The sequence below is a fragment of the Emydura macquarii genome, unplaced genomic scaffold, assembly GCF_026122565.2.
Source record: "Emydura macquarii macquarii isolate MOO-44397 ecotype Brisbane River unplaced genomic scaffold, CSIRO-AGI_Emac_v2 contig_2457, whole genome shotgun sequence".
NCBI classification, from domain to species: domain Eukaryota; kingdom Metazoa; phylum Chordata; order Testudines; family Chelidae; genus Emydura; species Emydura macquarii.
This window is the reverse complement of record NW_027132594.1, coordinates 4,289,246-4,312,104: the sequence shown is the minus strand read 5'-3', so window position 1 is coordinate 4,312,104 and position 22,859 is coordinate 4,289,246. Positions and strand designations below refer to the sequence as shown.

The 22,859-nt window shown below is 38.1% G+C and overlaps 1 protein-coding gene across 2 annotated transcripts in view; it reads right to left on the bottom strand.

The window, feature by feature from the left end:
• The window catches only part of MEMO1 (mediator of cell motility 1), a 49,196-nt gene that overhangs the window by 17,624 nt on the left and 8,713 nt on the right, over positions 1-22,859 (bottom strand). For both annotated transcript variants that reach the window (XM_067562707.1, XM_067562708.1), the window contains exons 2-3: positions 4,806-4,887; positions 1,209-1,277 (exon numbers count right to left, since the gene is read on the bottom strand). In XM_067562707.1, the coding sequence (XP_067418808.1) occupies positions 1,209-1,277; positions 4,806-4,887 (151 nt within the window). The remainder of the gene's footprint in view (positions 1-1,208; positions 1,278-4,805; positions 4,888-22,859) is intronic.

Sequence of the window (22,859 nt, the reverse complement as noted above, 5' to 3'; positions counted from 1 at the left end):
TTCTAACTTCTGAGTGACTTTGCAACCTTTTAATGTAGTTTTTGATGTGTCATTATACACATCGAACCCTGGAGAACTTAAGACTGATGTTTTCCTAAATTATATTTTCAATCTCAACCAGAAGTTATGGGCTTGATGCAGAATTACTGGGTGAAATACTATGTCCTGTGTTATGCACAAGATCAGATTAGAAGATTGTAATGGTCCTAAAAATCTGTTACTATATAGGGCTTGATCTAACTTCCACTGAGGCCAGTCAGGGTGCTTCCACTGACTATGAAAGGGAGCTGGACCAAGTTCACATAGAGAGCTACCACTGACATAAAATTGTCATGTTCAGTTATATCAAGTTCAATTTAATTGAGTTACATTGTAATAAAACTGGAAGAGAGAGTCACAGTATTTTAAAAATATTGTGCCAAATTCTGGCTCCTTTGCTCACATGGAATAGTACCTTACTTCACATATACTTCCACTGAAATCAATAGGACTACATGTGAAATATGAACCTGTGTATAAACTTGGAGAGTAAGGTACTAATCAAGGCATACCAGTGAATCTCGCACATTTGAGCAAAAGGGAATCTTGCTAACATAAAACCCAATCCTGCAATGAGCTCTATAGGGGTAGACTCCTGAAATAACAGAGATTATTGCAGGATTAGGATCATATGCTTTAGAAAAGTAACTGTAACCACAGAAACAGCTCTTTAAAACTGAGAAGAATCAAAACCAACAGTAAATATCGAACAAATGTTATTACAAAATACAGACAGAAGAATACATTCAATTTAAGAGGCTAGTCCCAGTAAATTTCAGGTTTAAATAAGTTTCCTCTCCCCAAAAGTTCAGAAAAAAATCTAATACAAATTTTTATCTCCAACAACATTATACTAAATACTTGATATTTTTATTTTAAACTGAGCATTTTGCTTACCTGAGACCAAAATAAAGGTAAGAGAGTATGCAAAGGTCTGAAACATGAAAAAATGAAAATATGGTTTTGACACCTTTCCATTAGTAGAGTTTAGCCAGGTAACACGGCAAATTTTTATAAAATGTAGTATCAATCACAACTGAAAATTCAATGTTTCAGAACATAATCAGAAAAGTTGCAGTCATCTTAATCTATATGCTGTTAAGAAATGTTTTCCACTCTTAAAAACAATTATATATATATAAAAAAGGAGATCTTTTAATGCTACTTACGTAACTGTAGGATCCACTTGTTTGTAAGCATGGGCTGCACATGATCCACAATATGTATATCCAGCATGACTACAAAACACATTTTTTAAAATTAACTTTTAGGTTTGAGACTGAGAACAAGCAGCATATTAATATTAGCAAGCTAAAAAGAAACTACTTGTTAGAGAATGATCAAAACAGCAGCTTGTGAAACAAGAGTTGGCAAGTATTAACCATGGCTGACACTTTTAAAAGGTAATACTGGGTGTATGTGGGATGTGCTGGTTACAATATGTTCTAAACATTTATTTTTGAAGAAGTTCCACTCTCTTTTTTGTATGAAAGGCTATTCAAAGAAGTAACAAAACTGACCGTTTATTTGAAAACAGCAAAAGAAATGGAAACCTTTATAAGACAAAAAACCTAAATATAACACAAAAATGAAGTATAACTGGCCCATGACATCCCAGATATTCTGTACATTAGTATTTGGTAGCATTTATAGGCATTATACCTCTAATTACTAAAGGCAGCCCTTCATGCTAACTAACCTGTATTACTTTTCTAAGATACTGTAACAAATCCATGGTCACCCAGGTCTTCATGTTTGTTAATACACTACACACCATATAACTATACATCATTAGAACTTTGTGGCTATACTGCATGATGAATAAGAAGAAGGTGAAAGCAAAACCTATACTCTAGCGCTAAAGGACTATATGTGATTAGAAGTAGATGGGAAAAGAAGCAAGGAGATGTACTTTGGCAATGAAAGGAATACATATGCCAGGGAATTAATGGGTGGGGGGTAAATGCATGGAATCTAGCATAGTAATGGTTACAGCTAATGGGAAATTAAATGAAAGGAGGGGGACTGAACCCTGTCATTCCCTATCACCCTCTATGGCAGCGGTCCCCAAATTGTGGGGCACGCCCCCATAGGGGGGTGCGGAGGAACGTCCAAGGGGCACAGGCCAGCCCACACAAGGGGGCGGGGGGGGGAATGCCACTCAGCCCTACTCTGCCCTCAGCTCCACTCCACTTCCAGCCCAAGCTGCAGCCCCACTCCCGGCTCCAGCCATGGCCCTGATCCTGGCCCCACTCCCGGCCCAGCCCTGAGGCTCCCTCCTGACCGCAGCTCCACTCCAGACCCCCAGCCCCTGCTCTCGGCTCCTGGCCCAGTGGGGTGCAGACACATTCTATTACTGGTAAGGAGGAGCACAAGAAGAAAAGTTTGGGGAGCACTGCTCTATGGCCAGGACTAGCTGAGGAGATGCTCCTTCCCTTTTCTTGTTTTTCCAGACCCATCATACTCCAAAAGGTTTCCAGACATTAGACTACTTGTTTTGAATCCTATGTCTAGGTCTGGTGTCCACACTTTTAAAAGGATGTTGAAAACTTGGACAGGACTCTCAAAAAAGATACAGGAATGATTTGTGGTTTGTAAAACAATAACAAGAAACTCAGAGAGCTCAATCTTACAACAGAAGTGGTCCATAAGAGCCTATGCAGAGAAGATATCTGACAATATGGGGTTCTTTAATCTGGCAAAGGCATAACAAGATCCAATGGCTAGAAGTTGAAGACAGAAAACTTCAAATTGGAAATAAGAAATTAACAATGAAAGCAATTAGTCATTAAAACAAGTTTACAAAGGGAGTTGGAAATTCAACACCACTTGGCTTTTTTAAATCAAGAGGGGCTATCTTTTTAAAAGATATGCTTTCAAATGATTGGGCTTAATGCAGGAATCACTGGGTGAAATTTGATGGCCTATGTTATGCGGGAAGTCTGAGTAGACCACAATGATCCCTTGTGACCTTAAAAATCTGACTACCTAATCTGTAATTTCTCTCTTTCTACATTACTTATTTCATTCATCGATCTCAAACCATTTTATCCTGTAAGGTAAGCATAGCTGTCACATTTTACAGGTAAGAAAGTAGAGACACAGATAAATGAATGACTTGCCCAAAGTCACAAAAAGAATCAGTGGCAGAGCTCGAAATAGAACTCAGGTTTCCTGATTCTCAGTCTAATGCCTGTCCACTAGACCACACTGTCTTCCATAATGTGTGCAGGATTTGGGTCCAGCTTCTTACTCGAGCTTTTGTGATACTGTTATAAATATACAGGAAGCATTACCTTTAAATAAAAGTCATTATAACCAAATTATCTTACCCTAACAACTCTTTTCCATCTCATAGTAAAATGGATTGGCCTCTTTATTTTATTCTCTCATCTGACATCTCCTCTGCCAATTCTACCTTAATGTGTTTTAGAAATGGTCCTCATTAGCTAGATGTTATTTTTCCAATCTGTCCTGTATACAGAAAATTATATTGGGCTGCATGGCCAGTCTCAGATCGTATTGCCATGTTAATAGTTTTAAAACATGGCTATGTTTTTTGCAAAATAGCTGTGCTCTTTTTATTTTCCTATTTGTTATGTTGCTTTGGTAGTTCAGACACTTGCATACGATTTATAATTTTTGCAATAACTGTTATTCCTGCAAAATTGCATTTTTATGGCTCTCTGTGTCTTTGATTCTAGGATATGATATAGTCCCAAAAGGAATCAGTATATATTCCTGACCAAACTACAGCTGTTACTTACAGTATTTGTTCACCCTTCCAATGGTTTGTACTAGAAATGTTATTCTTTGATCTCTGCATGTGGCTAAATTTCAATCAGAATGTGCTCCCTACTTTCACAGAGACTGAAGGAACACAAAGAAAGGTGGGTTAAAAGATTTCTAAGGCTTGACATTACTTCACTGCAGTGAAGGTTAAGAACTTTTATAGTATTTAATAAGGGTATGATTTTTCAGCATATTTAGTTCATGGCCCTGTTTGAATGTTGAAAAGACAATGACCTCATGCATTACCTAGAATTAGTAAGTGTCACTACTCTTTTGGATGCGGCGGAATATTAATAAGCCGCTATTTTCAAATGCCTGAAAAGAATTATCATTTGGGCTCAACTTTATCTAGCTTGTTCACAGCCCAAAGAGTAACTTTTTTGAAAGCTTGATACAAATTCTATTTGATCATTCTGAAGACATTTTTCAGATGCAGACATACCAAGCAGAGTCATACAAAGATATTTCTAGAACCCAAATCAAATATTATTTAAAACATTTAAAACTGCAATATAAAAAGAAAGAAATGGAAGCAAAAAAGCAAAAGTCTGAACTGATCCACAAGTCAAACTGCACTTCAGTATAGGTTGTTTACAGAATCTAGGTAGCCATTATTAATATAGTACCAATGCTATGTTTGGTGCTACACAGACAAAGAAATAATCACAGTCCCTTCTCCTGAAGAGTTTGCAATCTTTATACAATCACTCTACTAAATCACCTCTGAACTGGCTTGTAGGAACAAACCTTTTTCTGGGAAAATGAATGTTTTTATTACCTCATCTGTCCAGAGAAACTAATAAAAAAATCACATATTAAACTGTGAACAGGTTTTATGCCTCAGTTTTTGTGATATTCAGAATATTTAATTGGAGCCCACTCAGCATACTACTTAGGCAAAAACAATACTTAAGAAGGAGTGCCTAGGATCTTAAGAAAATGTTTAATACCTCAAATACAGATTTGAAACTTACGGTGCAATAATGGCTCTAGCAGGTCTTTTTGTGGATTGTACTTGAGAAAGCCAACCTTCTAGTTGTGCATTCAGCTGGGGTCCTACAAAAAAACAAGAAAATACTGAAATAATTAAACAGTCTAGCACAGTTTAAAATATAACCAAGTACAATAACAAGTAATCTTAAAATACTACCATGGGATTTAAAACCATTATGAATAAAATCAAAGGTTTGTGTTTCAAGAGTACAATAAATAAACAAACAAAAGCTTTAAAAGCAGTGTGGCGCATATTGCTTAAAGTCACAATCAGGAATGTTTTAGCTTCCCAAATGGTATTTCTTTCATCATTTGCGCAACCAGTTCGTACTTGTTTGGTGCATCGAACTCATACACATACTGTGCCAAGGGCCCCAAATATCAATGACAAACTCACAAGGGGAGGATAATATACATTCAGTTAGTTTACTTTGTTAATCATCTACTGTTTAGATTTCAAAATAAATCATTACAACTATGAGGGCTAGAGAGAACAATGTGAAAAAAACGTGACCAAAGGCCTGAGCTACCGAGTATATAATTCCAAGAAGGTGGCCAATAGCTATGACACACTTGTTTGTTAATGATCCATAACTGACAATAGCAAGCTGTGAGCTAGAAACCTCTAGAGTGGATACAAGGCTGTCTAAAGTGAGAAAATTCCAGACACATATTAAGAAAAAGTACAGTCTTTAGAATACGTTTAGAGTTCAGTAAACAGCCCTATAGAATCAGTACCCATACCACTTCATTTAATAGTTCTCACTTTTTTTAGGGCCCATTCCCATAAGCTACTGAGTACCTTGACGGGTGTTGAGCATTCTCAATTTCACTAGCACTTGTAGGTTATAAGAAATCCTTTCAATCAGAGATGTTATTGGCAACATTAAGAAAATACACTTTAATATATTTACATCAGAGTACTCCCTTTTGAGGTAAAGCTACTCTTAGGAAACTGAGATTTATTAGAGGAACACAATTAACTTTTAAAAAATTCCACATCCATCTGAAAGATGTTTTACTTACTATAGTTACAAGTAACACACAATATTATTATAACAAAAAGAGTAAAGAAAATATATATAATTTTTTCAGTTAGTTTACCATATGCATTTGACACAACTTTGTCTAAGTCACTTTCACTTGCAATATATTGTACAGAAAACCAGTTTCCCCTTTTTGTGTCACAAAAATTGGCAGGGAAACTCAAGGATAGATGTTGTATCTGAAACTATTTTACAGTAATTTTTCAAACTGACTAGATTTCAAGATGACAGTTCAAGGACTTGTTCAGACCTCTCAACAGCTTAAATAAAGGTGGGCAGCCAGCATGACAGCCAGATTTTGAAAAATCCTCTCAGCCACTCACCAATGGCAATTGAGAAGTTTTCCCTACTGAGGGAAGAACCTAAGCCAACAATTTCTGCAAAATGTAAACTACCAGTTTATAATAAATCATTTTCTACCCTTATGGATGAGAAGAATATATTCCAAATATGAGATGAATATAAACCAATGAAGTGTTACCTTTCTCAGTCTGCAGACAGCCCAAATGGCTGCTGCTACTCATGGCTTTACCAAAGAGCAGAAGAATGACATTAACAAGACTAACTGTTTTCACTGATGCAACACAGTACCCACTGAGCAGCAGTGAAATGTCAGCAATCATGCCAATTTCAAAATGCAATTTCTGCTGCTTGGGACCATTATGAGCATCAGCAGAGACAGGCACTTGAGTTATTCATAATTAATTATCTACAAATTGAGGCTATTGAAGAAATAGAGTTAAATAGACCTCTTTTTCCCCAACCTCTTCTCAGCAGCCAGGAGGGTAGGATACAATAGCAGAGAGCCACTACCAGTCTATGCAGCAAACAGGAGAAGTGGGAGAGGCAGAAAGTTCTCTCTCATTTCCAGCAGTTAAATAGGATTAGGGCTTCAAATTTATCAAAACCCTGCAAGTCAGAAGCTGATGCAAAATATGAAGCTGCCCATGCCCTCCAAAATTAGATAAATATAAAATAAGGGGTTCATCAATAGCACACTGGTAGAAATCCCAGCACCATTTCCCTTCCCCAACAGGAAGAGCTCTAATTGGGGCTTTGCTTCTCAGCAGGGCATTGCACTTGGCCTTGGTGGTGCCCTTCTTTTGCATCAACTTCTGGTTAGCAGACCTGTGTCTGGCAAATTTTTCAAGCCCTGCAACTAGTGATGGGAAAACCTCAGAAGGTGTGGTCCTGAAAAGCAAGCACCCAAAAACTCAAATGCTTATTCAAGTCTTAGCCAGACTTCTTCATGCTGCAAACCTGAGCTGGTACTCTCTCAAGGACACTCTTACCTTATTTTGGCACTTTCATCTCTGGTACAGGCCAGAACTGGGAAGCGCAAAAGTACACAAAAATGAAAAACTAAATGTAAGAGCAAAAGCTAACTAAACTTTATCAAAGTCAAAAAAAGGTTTGAGGTTACAGTTTCAGTTCTGGACATGGTCTCAAACCACTTTAGCCATCCTTACATATTAAGACAGACAAATAAAAAAATAACCTTATAACTTGAGATCACTTGAAAGTTCTAAAATCTTGCAAATAATAGACAGATGTCTACCATACCTACACACTTAGATAGCTACATGATGAGAAAGATTAAATAGGCTGCGGAGCACTATATAAAGGCAGCGCTGCATGCTGCAAATAAAACAGGTGTTGTGCCCTAATGTCTGTAACTGAGTACAGAAATTAATGACAATTTATTGTCTAATTATTGGCTATAACTTAACATCTTAAACACATTAAAACATTTACACTGACAAAGTAGGAAGTGGGGTATGGAGTTGCACAACTAATATACTATACACTGCATCAAAATTTAAAAAATTAGAGATAAGAGCTCAGTTATAATCCTAACTGATCAAGCATACATTGACAAGTAAAGGATAAAGTTAGCTACGGTGGCTGTACATGCATATGTTCCAATTTTTCTAATTATACCTCACATATCAGGAATGGGTCCTAAAACTGGTTGCCAATTTCAACTTGGATGGATAAAAATCAATGATTTAAAAAAAAATTGGATTTTTTTAAAATCAATAAAATACTAAATTTCTCTCTCGTTTAAAAAATAACCGTTATAATTAAATCTCATCATAAACATGCTAAACCTACACTTACAGTCTCATAAAAATGAATTAATGGCTCTAGTCTGTCCAGCCTAAACACCAGCTCTTGCTTCTTGAAAGTTCTGGGCTTTCAGTTTCTGTTTCTCAGCAGACTAAAGTCACATGTGCAAAGAACGACTCAGGCTGGATAGGATTTTCTGGAGCAATGGTTCTCAAACTTTGGGGTGAGCCTCCCAAGGGAAGCATGGGAATGTGTTGAGGGAGGTGCAAGCTATGAGCTTTTTTCTTTTTTGAGCTTTGGCTGTCAGTCCTGAGTGGCTGGGGCTCATGCAGAAAGGCTGTGCACACCCGGAAGGTGGGGATAAAGGAAACAGCCAGAACCTTGCCATCTTGTGGCTGACAGCCAGAGCACCACCTCCTGGGCTCAGGCACTCCTACCCCCCTAAAACCTCACCAGGAGGCAGCTCAGGCTCAGGCTCTCTCCCCGCAGCCCACACATTCCCGCACCTGGAGGCAGCGGGGCTCCAGCTGTTAACCCTGGGGTGGCAGCAGCAGCACATAAGTAAAGGCGGCAAAGGGGGGCTAAGTCTACTGTGAAAAGGGATATTGACGAATATCACTTTTCACATTGCCTTCCTTACTTCTGTGCTGCTGCTGGCACTGCCTTCTGAGCTGGCTGCCCAGCCAGCAGCCGTTGCTCCTGCCTTCAGAGCTGGGTGATGGTATATGTACTGGAGGGGAGGGCTTAAACGACTACAGACACAAAGAAGGGGGGCCCCGATCAAATACTTTTAAGAACCACTGCGGTAGAGGAATTTCCCCAAAAGTCCAGCTCTATTTTCAGAAACCAAATTAGCTGCTTGGTAAACCTCTGGGATGGCATAATGTAGTTAAGGCAATAGCGAGTAAGGTGCCTCATCTTTTGCTTAGATAGCTATTACAGTCACGGGCCCTTATAGTTAATAAAAATATTAGAAAGAGCCATTAATAGAAGCAACCTAAAATCTCACTTCTACCACGGGGATTAGAAGTAATTAACCAAGCAATAATGGTGAAGCAACGGCATTAATGAACCATACAGACACACTTAGCTATCTAGACAGGTTACACATGCACTTTTATATTTTCCCCCTTTCACTCGCTGTTTGAAATCTGTCTTTTCAGAATGTAAATCCTGACTTATTTTAAGTTTGTACAGTACCTAATGCATTTTGGGTGCTACTGTAAAAAATATTTAAATTAAATTAAATTGTGTCTGCAGAGGAGCAGTAGAAAATGAGAGAAAGGAGTTCCACAAAAAACAAACATCATATTTGAGAGAGACAAGGTGGGTGAGGTAGAATCTTTTATTGGACCAACTTCTGTTGGTGAAAGAGACAAGTTTTCCAGTTTACAGAGAGCTGCTCTTCAGCTCTGGGCAAGGTACTGAGAGAGTCAGAGCTAAATACAAGTGGGCACAGTTTGTTTATCAGGAGTTATTGCGATAAACAATGAGTTGTTGTGATAAACACCTGTGTATTAAGCTGGGACAATCTGAGTACCTTTCCCAGACCTGAAGACCAGCTCTGTGTAAACTGGAAGGCTTGTCTCTCTCACCAAAAGAAGTCGGTCCACTTAAAGATATTACCTCACCCACCTTTTCTCTCTAATATCCTGGGACTGACTACATAAAACATATCCTTTTAGATAAAGGAAACCAAATGGTACTTGATATGTTACAATCCCTCTGACTAATTTTAATTCTATGTGATGTATTTGTAGGAACAGGCTATTAATATTGATACTCTGAACTCTACTTCCACCTTCTATAATCAATTAATCATATTCTCAGGTCACAGTGACTCCAATGTGACTTTATAGTTATCATGATAAAAAGGTATTAAAGGTAGTCACTGGGGCTAAAGTCAAAAGAATAATCTGAAGTGGGCATGCAGACAAATATTTTTGGAAGCAAAGAGACATTGTTTAGTAGAAGATGATATAAGGAGACAAACAAACTTAACTGTGTGTTTTTGGATAAATAATTTCCAAAGGAGATAAACTAATCACAGGATTCATTCAAGAAATGAGTCAAAGTGGAAATGTATCCCACCCATGACAAAATATGAAATATAACAAACCAATCTTAAATCAGGTGATTTTAACCTGCTTGTCTTCTGCCCACCACTTTCTAATGTCTGAACTATCTGTCTATTTTGGAATCAGTATTTCTTTCCTGCCACCGATGTAAGGCACACTATCTAGTACGGAATAAACTGTCTTCCATTTTTTTCTTTCTTCCCTGTTCTCTTTCACCCTCTGCTTTCTTTCCTTGTCACTCTCCTTTCTCCTCCTTCATTTCACTTGTCAGTAGCCCACCAAACATTTCCTGCCTCCAAACTCCTCCAAACACAACTACCATTAAAAGACTTAGTGTTAGTAAAGATTAATTTAAAAAACTATTTCACACAGCGTGGTTTTGCTCCCCGTGTGGACAGAGCATAATTTAGCAAAAAGTGATTCTGAAAACCATTCAAGACAAAGGGCATGTTTACACTGCAGGCAACAATGCAGCGGCATCATTTCAAGGGGTCCACTAAGCTGATGGGAGCATGCTCTACTGTCGACTGAATAAGTCCACCTCCACAAAGGCAGAAGGTGATGTCGACGGGAGACGCTCTCCATCGATGCAGTGTCATGCTGCGTAGACTTAAGTACATCGACGTGAGATATGCTAGTTACATTACGTAACTAGCATAACTCACACCAGGCCTAAGCAGTGACATGGTCTTGAGAAAGAACTAAAGACTCAGGCTACAATATGAACTGGTCTCATAAAGAGTGAAATAGAGTGAATAGGGAGAAATGTAGTTATTCTTAGAGCCCAGGAATATCCAAAGGGGAAACTATATAGAGTCTCTTACCTAAAATGTGAATTAACTTGAAAAAATCATGTTTTAAAAAGTTAATAAAAGGGCATGAAACTGACCAAATGCAAGCACAGGGTTTTTTTCCCCAGATTAAAACCAAGAAAGTGATTTTTTTACTTTAAAAAAATTCCTTCAATTCTGATTTCTTAATCAGGTAACAAGCTAAAGAAAATTAACATATTTATTAAAATGCATTATGAAAAACATAAATGAAGAGACCAAACTAAATCACTGTGCTGCTTCTGTCTGTTTCAGAAACTGGAAGATCTGGGATAAAAGGCAACGCAAAACAGTGTGTTGCTTCCTGTTTCCATCAGCAAGAAGCCAGAAGTGAGCTTCACCTTTAATGGACATCTATAATCCCTTCCCAAGGCTATGAAAGATGGAGCCCCCAAGCAGGGTCCAGGGACAGAACCCTGGTAGAAAGCTCAGCAACCTCCCTTTTCCCAGTAGCTGTTGGGAACAGACCTGGGCTTCCCAGTAAAGTGTTACTCCTGCACTTTACTGATGTCTAACCTCCTCATCTTTCTCCTGACCTCTGAACAGTGGGTTTAGATCTCTGGCTACTAGGTGTCTGATTCATGCATCAAACCCTGATACTAAAAGTTGACAAAATAAAAGCATGTCCTAGTTAATCTCAGTTTCATGAGGGACATAAGAAAACCCCAATTTATCTACTCTAGAATGACAAACCTCATCCAAAATGGGATTTTGCATCTCTATGTACTGTAATCCCAGAATTTGAGTTTTGCAGTTAGTCATTTTGTGTATTCAAGCACCGCCAACTTGAAACTCAAACATCACACAGGTAGAAAAATCTTAGGCCCTGAGAGGCTAGGCTGTGCAGCTGCATGATTTCAGCTTTGCTATCAGAATGGGAGGTTAGGACAAGAAGCTACGGTTCCATGAAAATAGAAGGAATGTCTGGACAGTGAACTTGGTTTTAGGAACTTCTAACGTAAATTTCATTGTTGTTGTGGCTAGAAATGCTTTGCTGATGAAGAGAAGAATGAATAGTTATTGGCTATTGCTAGGGAAATCGTTAGCCTAGTAGAGGCTATTTTGAGTTATGTGCTTTCTTTGGAGAAAATTTAATAAAAGTCAAGTTTAGTCAGAAAGTGTGCTTTGGAGCAGTCCGAGAAATCTTTCCTTTGGGTAATGATTTGACACCTAGGCTATGTCTACACCAGAGAGCTTACAGTGACACAGCTATACAGATACAGCTGCACCACTGTAAGCTCTCTCATGTAGACATTCTATGCCAACAGGAGAGAGCTCTCCCACCAGCATAATTAAACCACCCTCAAGGAGCGGCAATAACTATGTTGGCAGTAGAAGCTCTCCCAATGACATAGCGCTGTCTACATCAGCACTTCTGTCAGTGTAATTTTTGTCACTCAGAGGTGTGTTTTTCACACCCCTGAGCGACATAAATTATACTGACAAAAGTGGTAGTGAAGACATAGCCAGCCCTAAGTTCCCCAGCAATCAGACAGCCCCCCAGGAGCCTGGCTGTTGATTCCTCAAAACAATTTCAGACTTTTTATATAATTATAAATGTTTAGAATGCTCTGAACCTACTGCTACAGCCTGTGTGTGTGTGCGCGTGTGCTTGAGATGTATTAAAAAGTAGTTTTAGGTGAAAGCACTGTGGCTTGTATCAATCATTTATCAGACGGATAAGCTGTACTCCCATTGATTTATTCCTGACACTGCCTGGAGAGAAACAGTCAATTTGCCACTGCTTTGGGTTCTGAACACCTTGGGTAACAGTACTTAAATGTAACACACACACAAAAAAAATTCGTTGTGAAGCAGTTAGGATTGCTACACACACGAAGTAGCCAAACACAAACCCACAAAAGGAAACAAAAAATTAAACCACCTCACAGTACATATCCTCTGCTCCCCCACTCAAAGGATTGCACCTTACCATTATATAATGGTATATTGCAGATCTCATACTGCAACTTAACTCTGTCCCCCTTTTGTCCTCCTGCTCACGTGGATTTACCAGATTATTTTTCCTCTAATACTAATAGCTGTGGATAGCTGGTTGTTCTGGTAAAGGCTTGTGTGCACAAGGGCAACTAAAGTGGGGGGTGGAAAGTTAACATCCATAGCTTGGCAGAATTAAGGTTCCAGTATATTATCTATGGTATATAGTAGTTTTGGTAATTGTAAGGAACATGCATGAAACGTTCTCTCAACAGAAAACTGAAGCGCCTGAATGAGAAGGACTGCAATCAAAATTGCATCAGTCAGGCTCTTAGGTGCCTCCATAACAGCCTGGAACATGAACATTAAAAAAATTAGCCCCTCAATGTATTTTTCATTGATTATTTCCAAACTGATCCAATATATGATCAGGTTTTATTTTCCAGTGGAGGGAGGACTGGTTTGGAAACAGCTCAAGACTTCATGCCATAAAAAAACAAATATACAATTTCATTTCCAGTGGAACCTCACTTTACTTGTGGTAATAACTGGAAAATCCCTTGCATGTTACTTAAAAATTTGCCATAGAATTAATACAAGAAATATGAGTTATTAGTATCAATTTTCAAATTTTCCTAACAATTAACCACAATTTTAAAGCTCTGTGCACTGAGCCATTGTTGCTCACTGCAAAACACCAATTCCTCTGTTGCTGCATGATTGGAAACTGTACATTGGGTACCCTATACAAAAAGAATCTGCACTAGATGTTATGTATAGTAAGCGTCACCAGTTATACTGTTACAGTCTCCAAATTATTTTTCTTAGCATGTAAGAAAATGTTCAGACTTGAAAAGACATTCTGTGTTAGTTTTGATTATGCAAGGTTCAGTGCAGTGGCTGAGGTCCTTGGAAAGAGAGCTGTGTGAAAAGCAGCAGTTTCTCTCTGCCTTGGTATCCAATTAATCACTTCTTGAGACAAAGTTTTTCTCTGAGAACTGAGCAGAGATTCCTGAAAAAAGGGATTGCACAACATGCTGTTTGACCATCCCTGAACTGGTGTATGTATTACACTTAGAATATACCCAGACTCTGCATCATTGATTTCTCCTTCACTGGAAAGTCAATTTTCAAGACCCCAGTCATCTGCTACTGCTTGGCAGTGGAGCAACACTGGTGTCAGAATGGGACACTGGTGTCCAAAGAAGGGGCAACAATTACATTAGGAATGTCAGTGCAAAAGAGTAAAATACTTCAAAAATTAAGGTTCTCCCAGATATATTAATATAGTATATTGCATGAATATTTTGCATTACAATTCTGCTATTAAATGCAATCCTTGGTACACAGAGAGCAGAAGGCAGCAGGGTCAAATTAATGATGCTGTGAAAACCCCAATTTCTGAATTTCTTTCTTTTTTTTCCCCAAATAAATTCTCAATCTTAATAGTACATCAAAGAATTGTGCAAACTAAATGACCTTATTTATGTAAGAAAAAAATAAATATACAGAAACACTTTTGAATGTGTACTCTAGCAGCAAAAGTTGCACTCAAAGAATCATATCATTAAAGCAATGATAATATAATATAATCACATTGCAATGCAAATCAGTTTCTTAAAAAGTATAATGTAGTATCATTTTAAGAAAGGCCATGGAGCCAATGGAGGTGTTGACTGTTTCAACAAATTCAACCATAACAACACATTCACCTGCACTACAAACTCTAGACACAACAGATAATTTAAGATCAGAAAGACATTCAAATAAAAGGCACACTAATCTGACCACTGACAGAAACAATTACTTTCATTTCACTGTTCTTGGTTCCAGACAAATGAACGCCAGTAATGTATTTGAATCTCCTTAGAAACTCAAAATTTGTTAAAGAAAATGAAGTAAACAGAATATTTGCATAATCACTTCCCAACAGCTTTTAATTTCTTTCTTTTTTAACCAAATTACCACACTCAAAGCTAACATGATTGTCTTCACTATGGATTATGGCAGATACAAGCCAAATATGAAGTTTAAAACAAAGACAAAGTTATTCAATTACCAAGAAAGATTGCAAAAATTGTTAGCCTTATATAAAAGAGGTGATCCCTGTCTTGAAAAGCTTACAATGCCTAGATGTGACAAATGAGAGCAACAAACAAGTGTGGGAATAAGGAAAAGTGCAAGGATTACAATAAACTCACATATATATGCAAGGTTTGCTATGTGAATATCTCTATAGTTGCATAACCCTGTGTGGGTGTATTCCCCCCAGATTACGTTTCCTGTAACGATTACCACCTTGGTTAAATTATTTGTATTGTAGTAACACACAGAAGCCCGAGTCACAACCAGCATTTTATTGCAAATTATATAGGCAGAAAAAAATTCTGTCCCCGGGAGCTCACAGTTTAATTCAATGTATTTTTTGCTAATGCCATCTTGCTTTAATCCCTCAAAACTCTTATTTTCCTCTTTTATGTCTCTTCAGCTTCTTATTTCACTCTTCCATAACAAGACTATTTATATGTACCAGCGCCATGGGGATACCTAATGAAATGAAAATCTAAGATGTCAAGCTGATGGCTGCTTAAAGTTCCTGGTCCAGGGACAACTCTCTGACAGGGACCTAGAAGCAGGACTCTATATATTCTGCATCTGCAGAATTTGCTGTGGAATCCACTCTTTAGCACAGACTTATCCCCAGAGTTCCAATTTCATTTTATGAAAGGTTAGCCATTTATGGTTTTGAAGAAAACACAGAACACATGAATCAAGATAAACGGATGCAGTGCTGTCTCCATGAATCAACAGGGAACCTAAATTGATCAAAGACATGTGAACTGCCCCACATTAACTTCTACAGGGTGTTTATTTTGAAACCTGAAAATGGCAACTTAAATACCAATATGGCTAACTCAATTCACTGATAATCATATTAGCAGAAACATCCAGGAAATATGCTTATTGCATAATCCCAAACTGCCTCTGATGCCTGCACAGGTCCCAAAACATCCAGCATCACCTAACAACTCCTACAATGCTGTTATGTGTTAACACAAAAAGCTGCGGCATAGTGAAAATGGAAGATGTGCAGACAGTGTAAAATAAACTGAATTTAATACACTAAATAACAGGATCTATTATACTGATTGTATTTAATTAAAAACTTCTATTTTAAAATTTAATTAAAGTTGTCACTGAATTTCCAGTCTGTGTCCACACACACACCACAGTCCAGCAGAATCCAGGGATCTTGCAGCAGAATTTAGGTTCTGCTTGCCCTAGAATTCACAGGGCATTGCCTAGGCCTGGTCTACACTGCCAGCAGCAGTCGACGGGAGATATCCAAGCTACATAAAGTACCTTGCATATCTCCCATCGACTTATTTACGTTGCCGTACCGCGGCGTCTTCACTGCACTACTTCAACTGGAGACGTCCTCCGGTCGACACAGCCTTACTCCTTTTGGAGAGGTGGTTTAATCGCATCGACCAGAGAGCACTTCCGAGATTGATCCCCAACTTGCCAGCAGTGTAGACACACACTTAGAATTAGACACCAACTGCAGTTTATTCAGAATGAGATGGAGAGAGGAAAATATGTTAACAGAGCTGCCTGATTTGCTAGCAGTTTTGCATCTTAAATCTAGATGGAAATATCCAATGAATATCCCCCGGAAAACTGGTGCCAACTACAAGCATTCTTATGCCAGAATAACAGCTTCTCTGTTTCTTTCCCACCCCATTTTCAAGTATTCCTACATTAGAAAAGGAGATGATCTGGCTTTTCCTGTTGCTCCTGCATCCAGGAGCTTCAATCAGCTCTATTCAGTGCAGCACTACAAAAAGCAGGGCTGTAACACTTTAATAGTGTCATTTTACAATAAAGTTTAGTACCATATATAGCCAAGAGCAAATCATGTCATAACATCACCTCCACCAGAGTTGTTTTTTGCAGCGTAGAGTCTTTGATGATGCATCTACGTTAATCAGAACAATTGTAAGGGCAAAGAATGCATGAAATTTTTTACTGGCTTTCTTATCCTTACAATGGTTCAGTTCATCCCCTCGTCCCACAGCAATATGCCTTATTAATTGGCATTTCCTAATGTATTCTGTGACTCTTCAAAAGCACCTCTCCACAGCACTCAGCATCTTACTCAGAGCTCATGTCCTCAGATACATTCCAAAATAGAGCTCATCTCTCTCCCGCGCGAAGGTTGCATTCTGGAAATTTAGTGTAAGGAATCCCAACATTCTCTCTCTCTCATTCACTATCATCATGGTAAACTCCGACTTGCCAGCAGCGGCAACGTTTTACAACAGCTTTGAATTTTAACTGAGATTACATGACAAGAAATGACATCACCCTGCGGATGACAGTTGGAAATAGCAGTGGGCAGCCCAATCCTGGGACTTGGTAAGCCAGACATTCCTCCAAAAGCAGACTTGGAGTGAGTAGCAGCACTATAGGCCAGACAATGTTCACTGTGCCAGCCTTACAGTGATCAGCTTTTCCCAAATGAAGAGCATAGGCCCCACTCTACTTGATAGTGAGATGAAATAGAATTAGGAGGGTAGGGCGAGAGCGAGTACCTTATACTTTGCTGATAAGTCACTGAACAGGAACGCTGTAGAAGAAGTATGCATAGTAGCAAAAGAGTTCTAATTACTTTTAAAATTAGAGCTGACCAAAAATAGATTTTGCCACATACAAGGCAGAGACTTTTGAGAACACGAAGTTGTATTACAGGTCAGACAATGAAATACTTTTCTCATTTAACTCTTGATATTATGCTTCCCCCATTGCTATCAAGCCTTTAACCCATTTGTATCAACAGACACACATTGCTTCAATTATTGTAATATCAGGAGTCACATAGTGGCCATATACAATTTTGATAGGTGAAAGAAAGATAGAGATAACTTCTGCCTTCTGTTAAACCTCTGTGAAAGCAGTCATGCTGGAGGGGGGGCGACGGGAAGGCACTAATGCGAGGGGAAAGCACTAATGACTGTATGAGGATGTGTCAGTTTTAGTGAGAAAAAGAAAAAAAGGCTCTGCTGCATAATCTGATCACAGTAGAAATTGTAATATTACGTCATAAGAAACTGGAAAAAATTAAATCTAAAAAACAGATCTGCACTAAATATCTGTAACAATACCATCTACTAGTAGTGGTGGACTTCTTACAATTAATATTTTTCTACTGGGCCACTGAGGCCTTCTGAAAAACATAATAGAGACAATAAATTTGACTTCACTAATATTGGTCTCAATTAAACATCATGGGCCATCCTCAGTGATGACCACCAACAGGGAAAGACTGCCTTCACTGCTCCTCTGAAATGTATATATATATATATATATATACATACCTGGAATAGATGGAATGGGAGCTCTCCTAATGCCTAATTTAAGCAGCAGACTGCTGAATCCAACAAAAAGATTTCTCCCAACACTTTAGACCTCTGAGTTAAATAAGACGGATAAATCAGAAGTTTTAAATGGGCACTATAAGCCTCTTTCCCTCTCAATTGCTCAGGTTTTGCTTCTTTGGTATGTGGTATGTGTGATGTCATAATCCCACTAGTCTCCAGCAATCTAAAGATAGTTTTAGGAAAAACAGAGCAACCAAGACTTGAATATCTAATGCAAATAATAAAGCAGAAAACAAAGTATAAAAACAATTTGGGTTTTGTTTGTTTATAAGAGGAAAACAGGGCACAACTCCCAAAAGTATTTTCCTTTTTAAGATATGCTAGAACATTCAGATTTTGGGAAAGCAGTATAAACCACTGAGAATCTAAAACTTCAAGGTCCAGTGTTTATAATACAACAAGGGAACAGCTGACTAAAACTGAAAGGCAAAAAATGTAATAAACACTTTACACAGTGTCTAAATTAACCTGTGGAGACTCTGCCACAAGGTGTTTTCCAAGACTTTAGCAGGATTTTTAAAAGGTTTAAACATTTATAAATCTGCAGCCATGTGAAGCACTAAGCAATAACCGAAGTACTGGACCACTAAGATAACACTGCATCCTTTACATTCTGCTTGCTTTTGGAGAACACTTAACAATCATAATGAGTAGATTTGGTTTGTTTTTTTAAAATGAAACTTTCAGTTCTGTTGTCACTTTCTGTACTCATCCAGGATAGCTTCCTACTCACCACAAGCTAGTGGATTTTTCAAGTCTTATACTTCCCAACTCCTTTCATAACTATTACATAATTACAAATGAGATTCAACATTATGAAGTGCTTATAATAAAATACTACTATGTATGTATACATAGGAGGGAGTTAAATAATCAAGCTAAGTAAACAGTGAAATCTTGTGGACTGGCACATGACTAGTTACTGTCTCTCAATATAGTAGTAAGTTCATTTAATGGCTGGCACTAAACAAGTTTTCTTCCCATCAGTGTGAACCTTGGAGGGGAACAGAGAACATTTAGACTAATTTACAGACAACATCAAATTTGATTTATTGTCCACCAGATTATATTGCCTTCTTTAAAACTGCAGCACAGAACCAGTATCTCCTCCCTCCCTTATACAAGGAAAATTAGAACAATGATTCAGGACACAGGGCTCATTTGATTAGCCACTGTTTCTGATAAATCCTTATCAGCACAAGTGTTATCTACACAAAAACTAGGATTTGGCCCTGTGAGACAGAAAATTGAGTTTCAGGAACTATTCATGATGAGCATATCCTGCTATTAGAATATATACTTCCACATTACGAATGCCAGCATAATATATGGCAAATACCAAAACAAAACTTATATAAACCTAAGATAGCAAGTATAGGGTTGAAAGTGAAAACACTAGAATTATAATTTAAGTTTAAGAAGACATAAAGAAAGATAATTTCTATACTATCTTAGGCTTGAAGTCCTATTTTAGATATGTAAAACTAACACATAAGCAGCAGGTCCACTAAATTCATTAATAAAGATAAATCAAAATTTGAACAGAATGAAATCTATACAAAGCCACTGAAGGACAGAAACTGAGATGTGCAAGTAGCAACCACCAGTCTGCAACCGAAGCCACTTTTTGTGAATTCCCTCGAGAAGCACTTTTAGTAAGCTCTTCAATTTACTTGATTTACTGTAAATAATCTTTCAAGTATTCATTTCATTCCTCTCTTCCACCATCAAAAAAAAAAAAAAAAAAGAAAAAGAAAAAAAAGAAAAAGGTTAACTAGCACTCAGTCTATATACTTGAAATTACAAAGCAAAAACTCCACCCTGTCTCTCAAAGCAGTACTTCACTTCAACAATTTGCTCTCCCAGTGAGGTCAATAGGAAATCCGTACAAGTGAGTGAGGTACTACTACTGTGTGGCTCAGAGGAGAATTTTGGCTCTGATAAACGTGCTAAATGTAACTCAAACTGAAAAGCAGTATGGTATAGGTTATAGAGGCCTATTTTAATAATATTACTGGTTATACCAAGTGAAAGACTATCAATTTCAAATTTATGGTGAGAAATATTGAGGACTTTAATTCTTCATTTGGGATGTCTCAAACAATGTCTGTTCAGAATATACTCAGTGATCCAGCTAAAGAAAAGTTTGAAAAATTGTATTCTAGATTACTTCTAGTGCATGAAACAGTTTACTATTTTAAGATTATGTAATTTTAAATATCACATTTTAAGTATTAACACCATGTTCCATCACAGTGTTATCTAAGTCTAGAGTGAATGTAAGAAAAAGAATTCATGGAAATAATGTGATTATCCAATACTTTTTGTGTACTCATTTCCACCATTTCTCTGTGATGGATTTAAAAACAAAAAATGGAATGTTAACTGACAGATTAACGAAAGAGACACAGATACGAGTATGAGATTCTTCTTTTATTACTCCTCCAGTGACAGAAAAACAGGTGAAAAAAAAAATCTGTGGCCTGTCAACCTACAGATGAAGAATGGTAGGACATCCTTAATTTGTAAAAGCCAATAATGACACATCCACTCTCTACATTGAAATTCTGAAAAGTAGACGATTAATAGTAAGAGGAAATACATTCATTTTGGCTCAATGTCTTGAAAGTTCATAAAAAGCTGAATTGCATGCATTTTTAGGTTTTGCAATATATGAACTGCAGACCGTAGTTAAAATAAAGCTTTGGAAGGCTCCTGCTAGTGGTCATCATTTGATAAAATCTTGTACAGAACCAGTGGTACCCACCACACTAATCCATATGACGCTCCTCTCCATGTTACCCACTGGAACAGACACTAACTGCTCAAGAGTGGAGCTCCCCAGAGGTTCCAGCACGTGCGCACACACAGACAAACAGGAAAGATCTTCTCAAATAGTCTATAAAGGTCCTTGCTCCTGGAAAACCCCTCACACAGTGTCTGCCAGCACCAGAGAACCAGCCTTAACAGTCCCTACATCCTGACAGTCATTGACACCAATATTGGGCTTTCTTGCATTTTACTACGTCACACGACCATGCCATTACCATAGCTCACTTTACTGTGCTCTTCACCTACCTCATCTCTCCACTCTCCCCCTTCCTTGTCTTTTTACCCGCTCCCCTGTCTTTAACTCATAACCACATCAGTGCTGAGGTACTATGGAAAAAGATGCCTTAGATTACCCTCCACTCTTCCAGTTCTTTCCTTACACTCCTTGTCTCTCCATCAACAGTCCACCTTTCACTCTCACTACCTCCAAAAAACCTAACATTAAGTAAATGCTTTAATTAAAAAAAAAAAAAAAAAAAAAGATAATTTTACTAATATAACTATGAGTATTCCATTCTTTTACCCTGCCCTATAAGATGTCCCTACTTACCTCTTAAAATTGTGAACTCTTCGGGGCAGAGATACTATATATTACTTTTTGTCTAGCAAACTGTAGATACTATATAAATGTTAAATAAAGTATTTATTAAACTAGCAGGGTAGGACACAATATAAGAGTTTCAATGATCCTCTGAACTATATAGCAGCTGTAATTTCAATATAACTCCTAACTTACTGAAAAGCTCTCCTCAGAACATTTTCTAAGCTCAACAAGAACTGACAATTGAAAAAAGAAATCTTCCAAATTTTACAAATACAAAGACCTCATCAACTTTTTGCTTAGTTGGGGAAGAAGGATCGAAAATAAAAAATAAAGTTAAGCAAGTACAACGAAGAACTTGTTTGCTGGCATCTGCCAAGATTTTAGCTACCTATTTAAGCACCTGCTCCCTTTTTGATACAGTTTTCCAACTAAGCCCTGGTCTACACTTACCTAGCGATTCGGCGGCAGTCGACAGGAACTCCCATCAAATACTGTGCTTCCCTTCTGCGCAGCACCTTCACTGCACTGCGCCAACTGGAACCACGTTCCCGTTGATGCAGCACCGTGCCACTTGATGGGATGGTTTACCAGCATTGACTTCTAGATTGATTGAGTGGGTTTTCACTGACCACTCAATCGATCCAGACAGGTCGATCTGACAGCGGTGATTTCGCCACTGTCAGTATAGACATACCCTGAGTTGGAGAGACTCAGAGGCTGCTGTTGCTGGTCAAGTTTGCAGAAGACAGTCTTACTGAAATACAAACATCAGAATTGTGCAAAGAATGTAAATTATGGACCAAAAATACTACAACCCTTAATCACAGGATTAGCCCATACTCAGGTAGTCTTAGTGACTTCAGTGGGACTACTCACAGCTATTATAAATAAGAATTGCAAGAACAGATGCCAAGTTTACCTCTCTGATTACGTCTTCACTGGAGACAGACTGTGTCCATGACCCCAGTTAGCCAAGCCTGCCTACAAGTATCAACGCTGCAGAGCCACACTTACATCACACTCACGTAGCCACATGGACACTGGAGTCACAGCAACCAGAGTAAGGTGCTTTGATTTCTATGGGCTTATCCCAGGATTATTAGCACCTCACTAAATTGACTCATTCTAGGAATTGGTTTATCATGTATTGTTCAACAACTTGTCTGTCTTTTGAGCTTATATGCAGAAGTATTCTTAGGCTGCCAACATATCAAACTAAAAGCACTTTTGGCTGTGCATGCTCCTCAGTTCTGTCC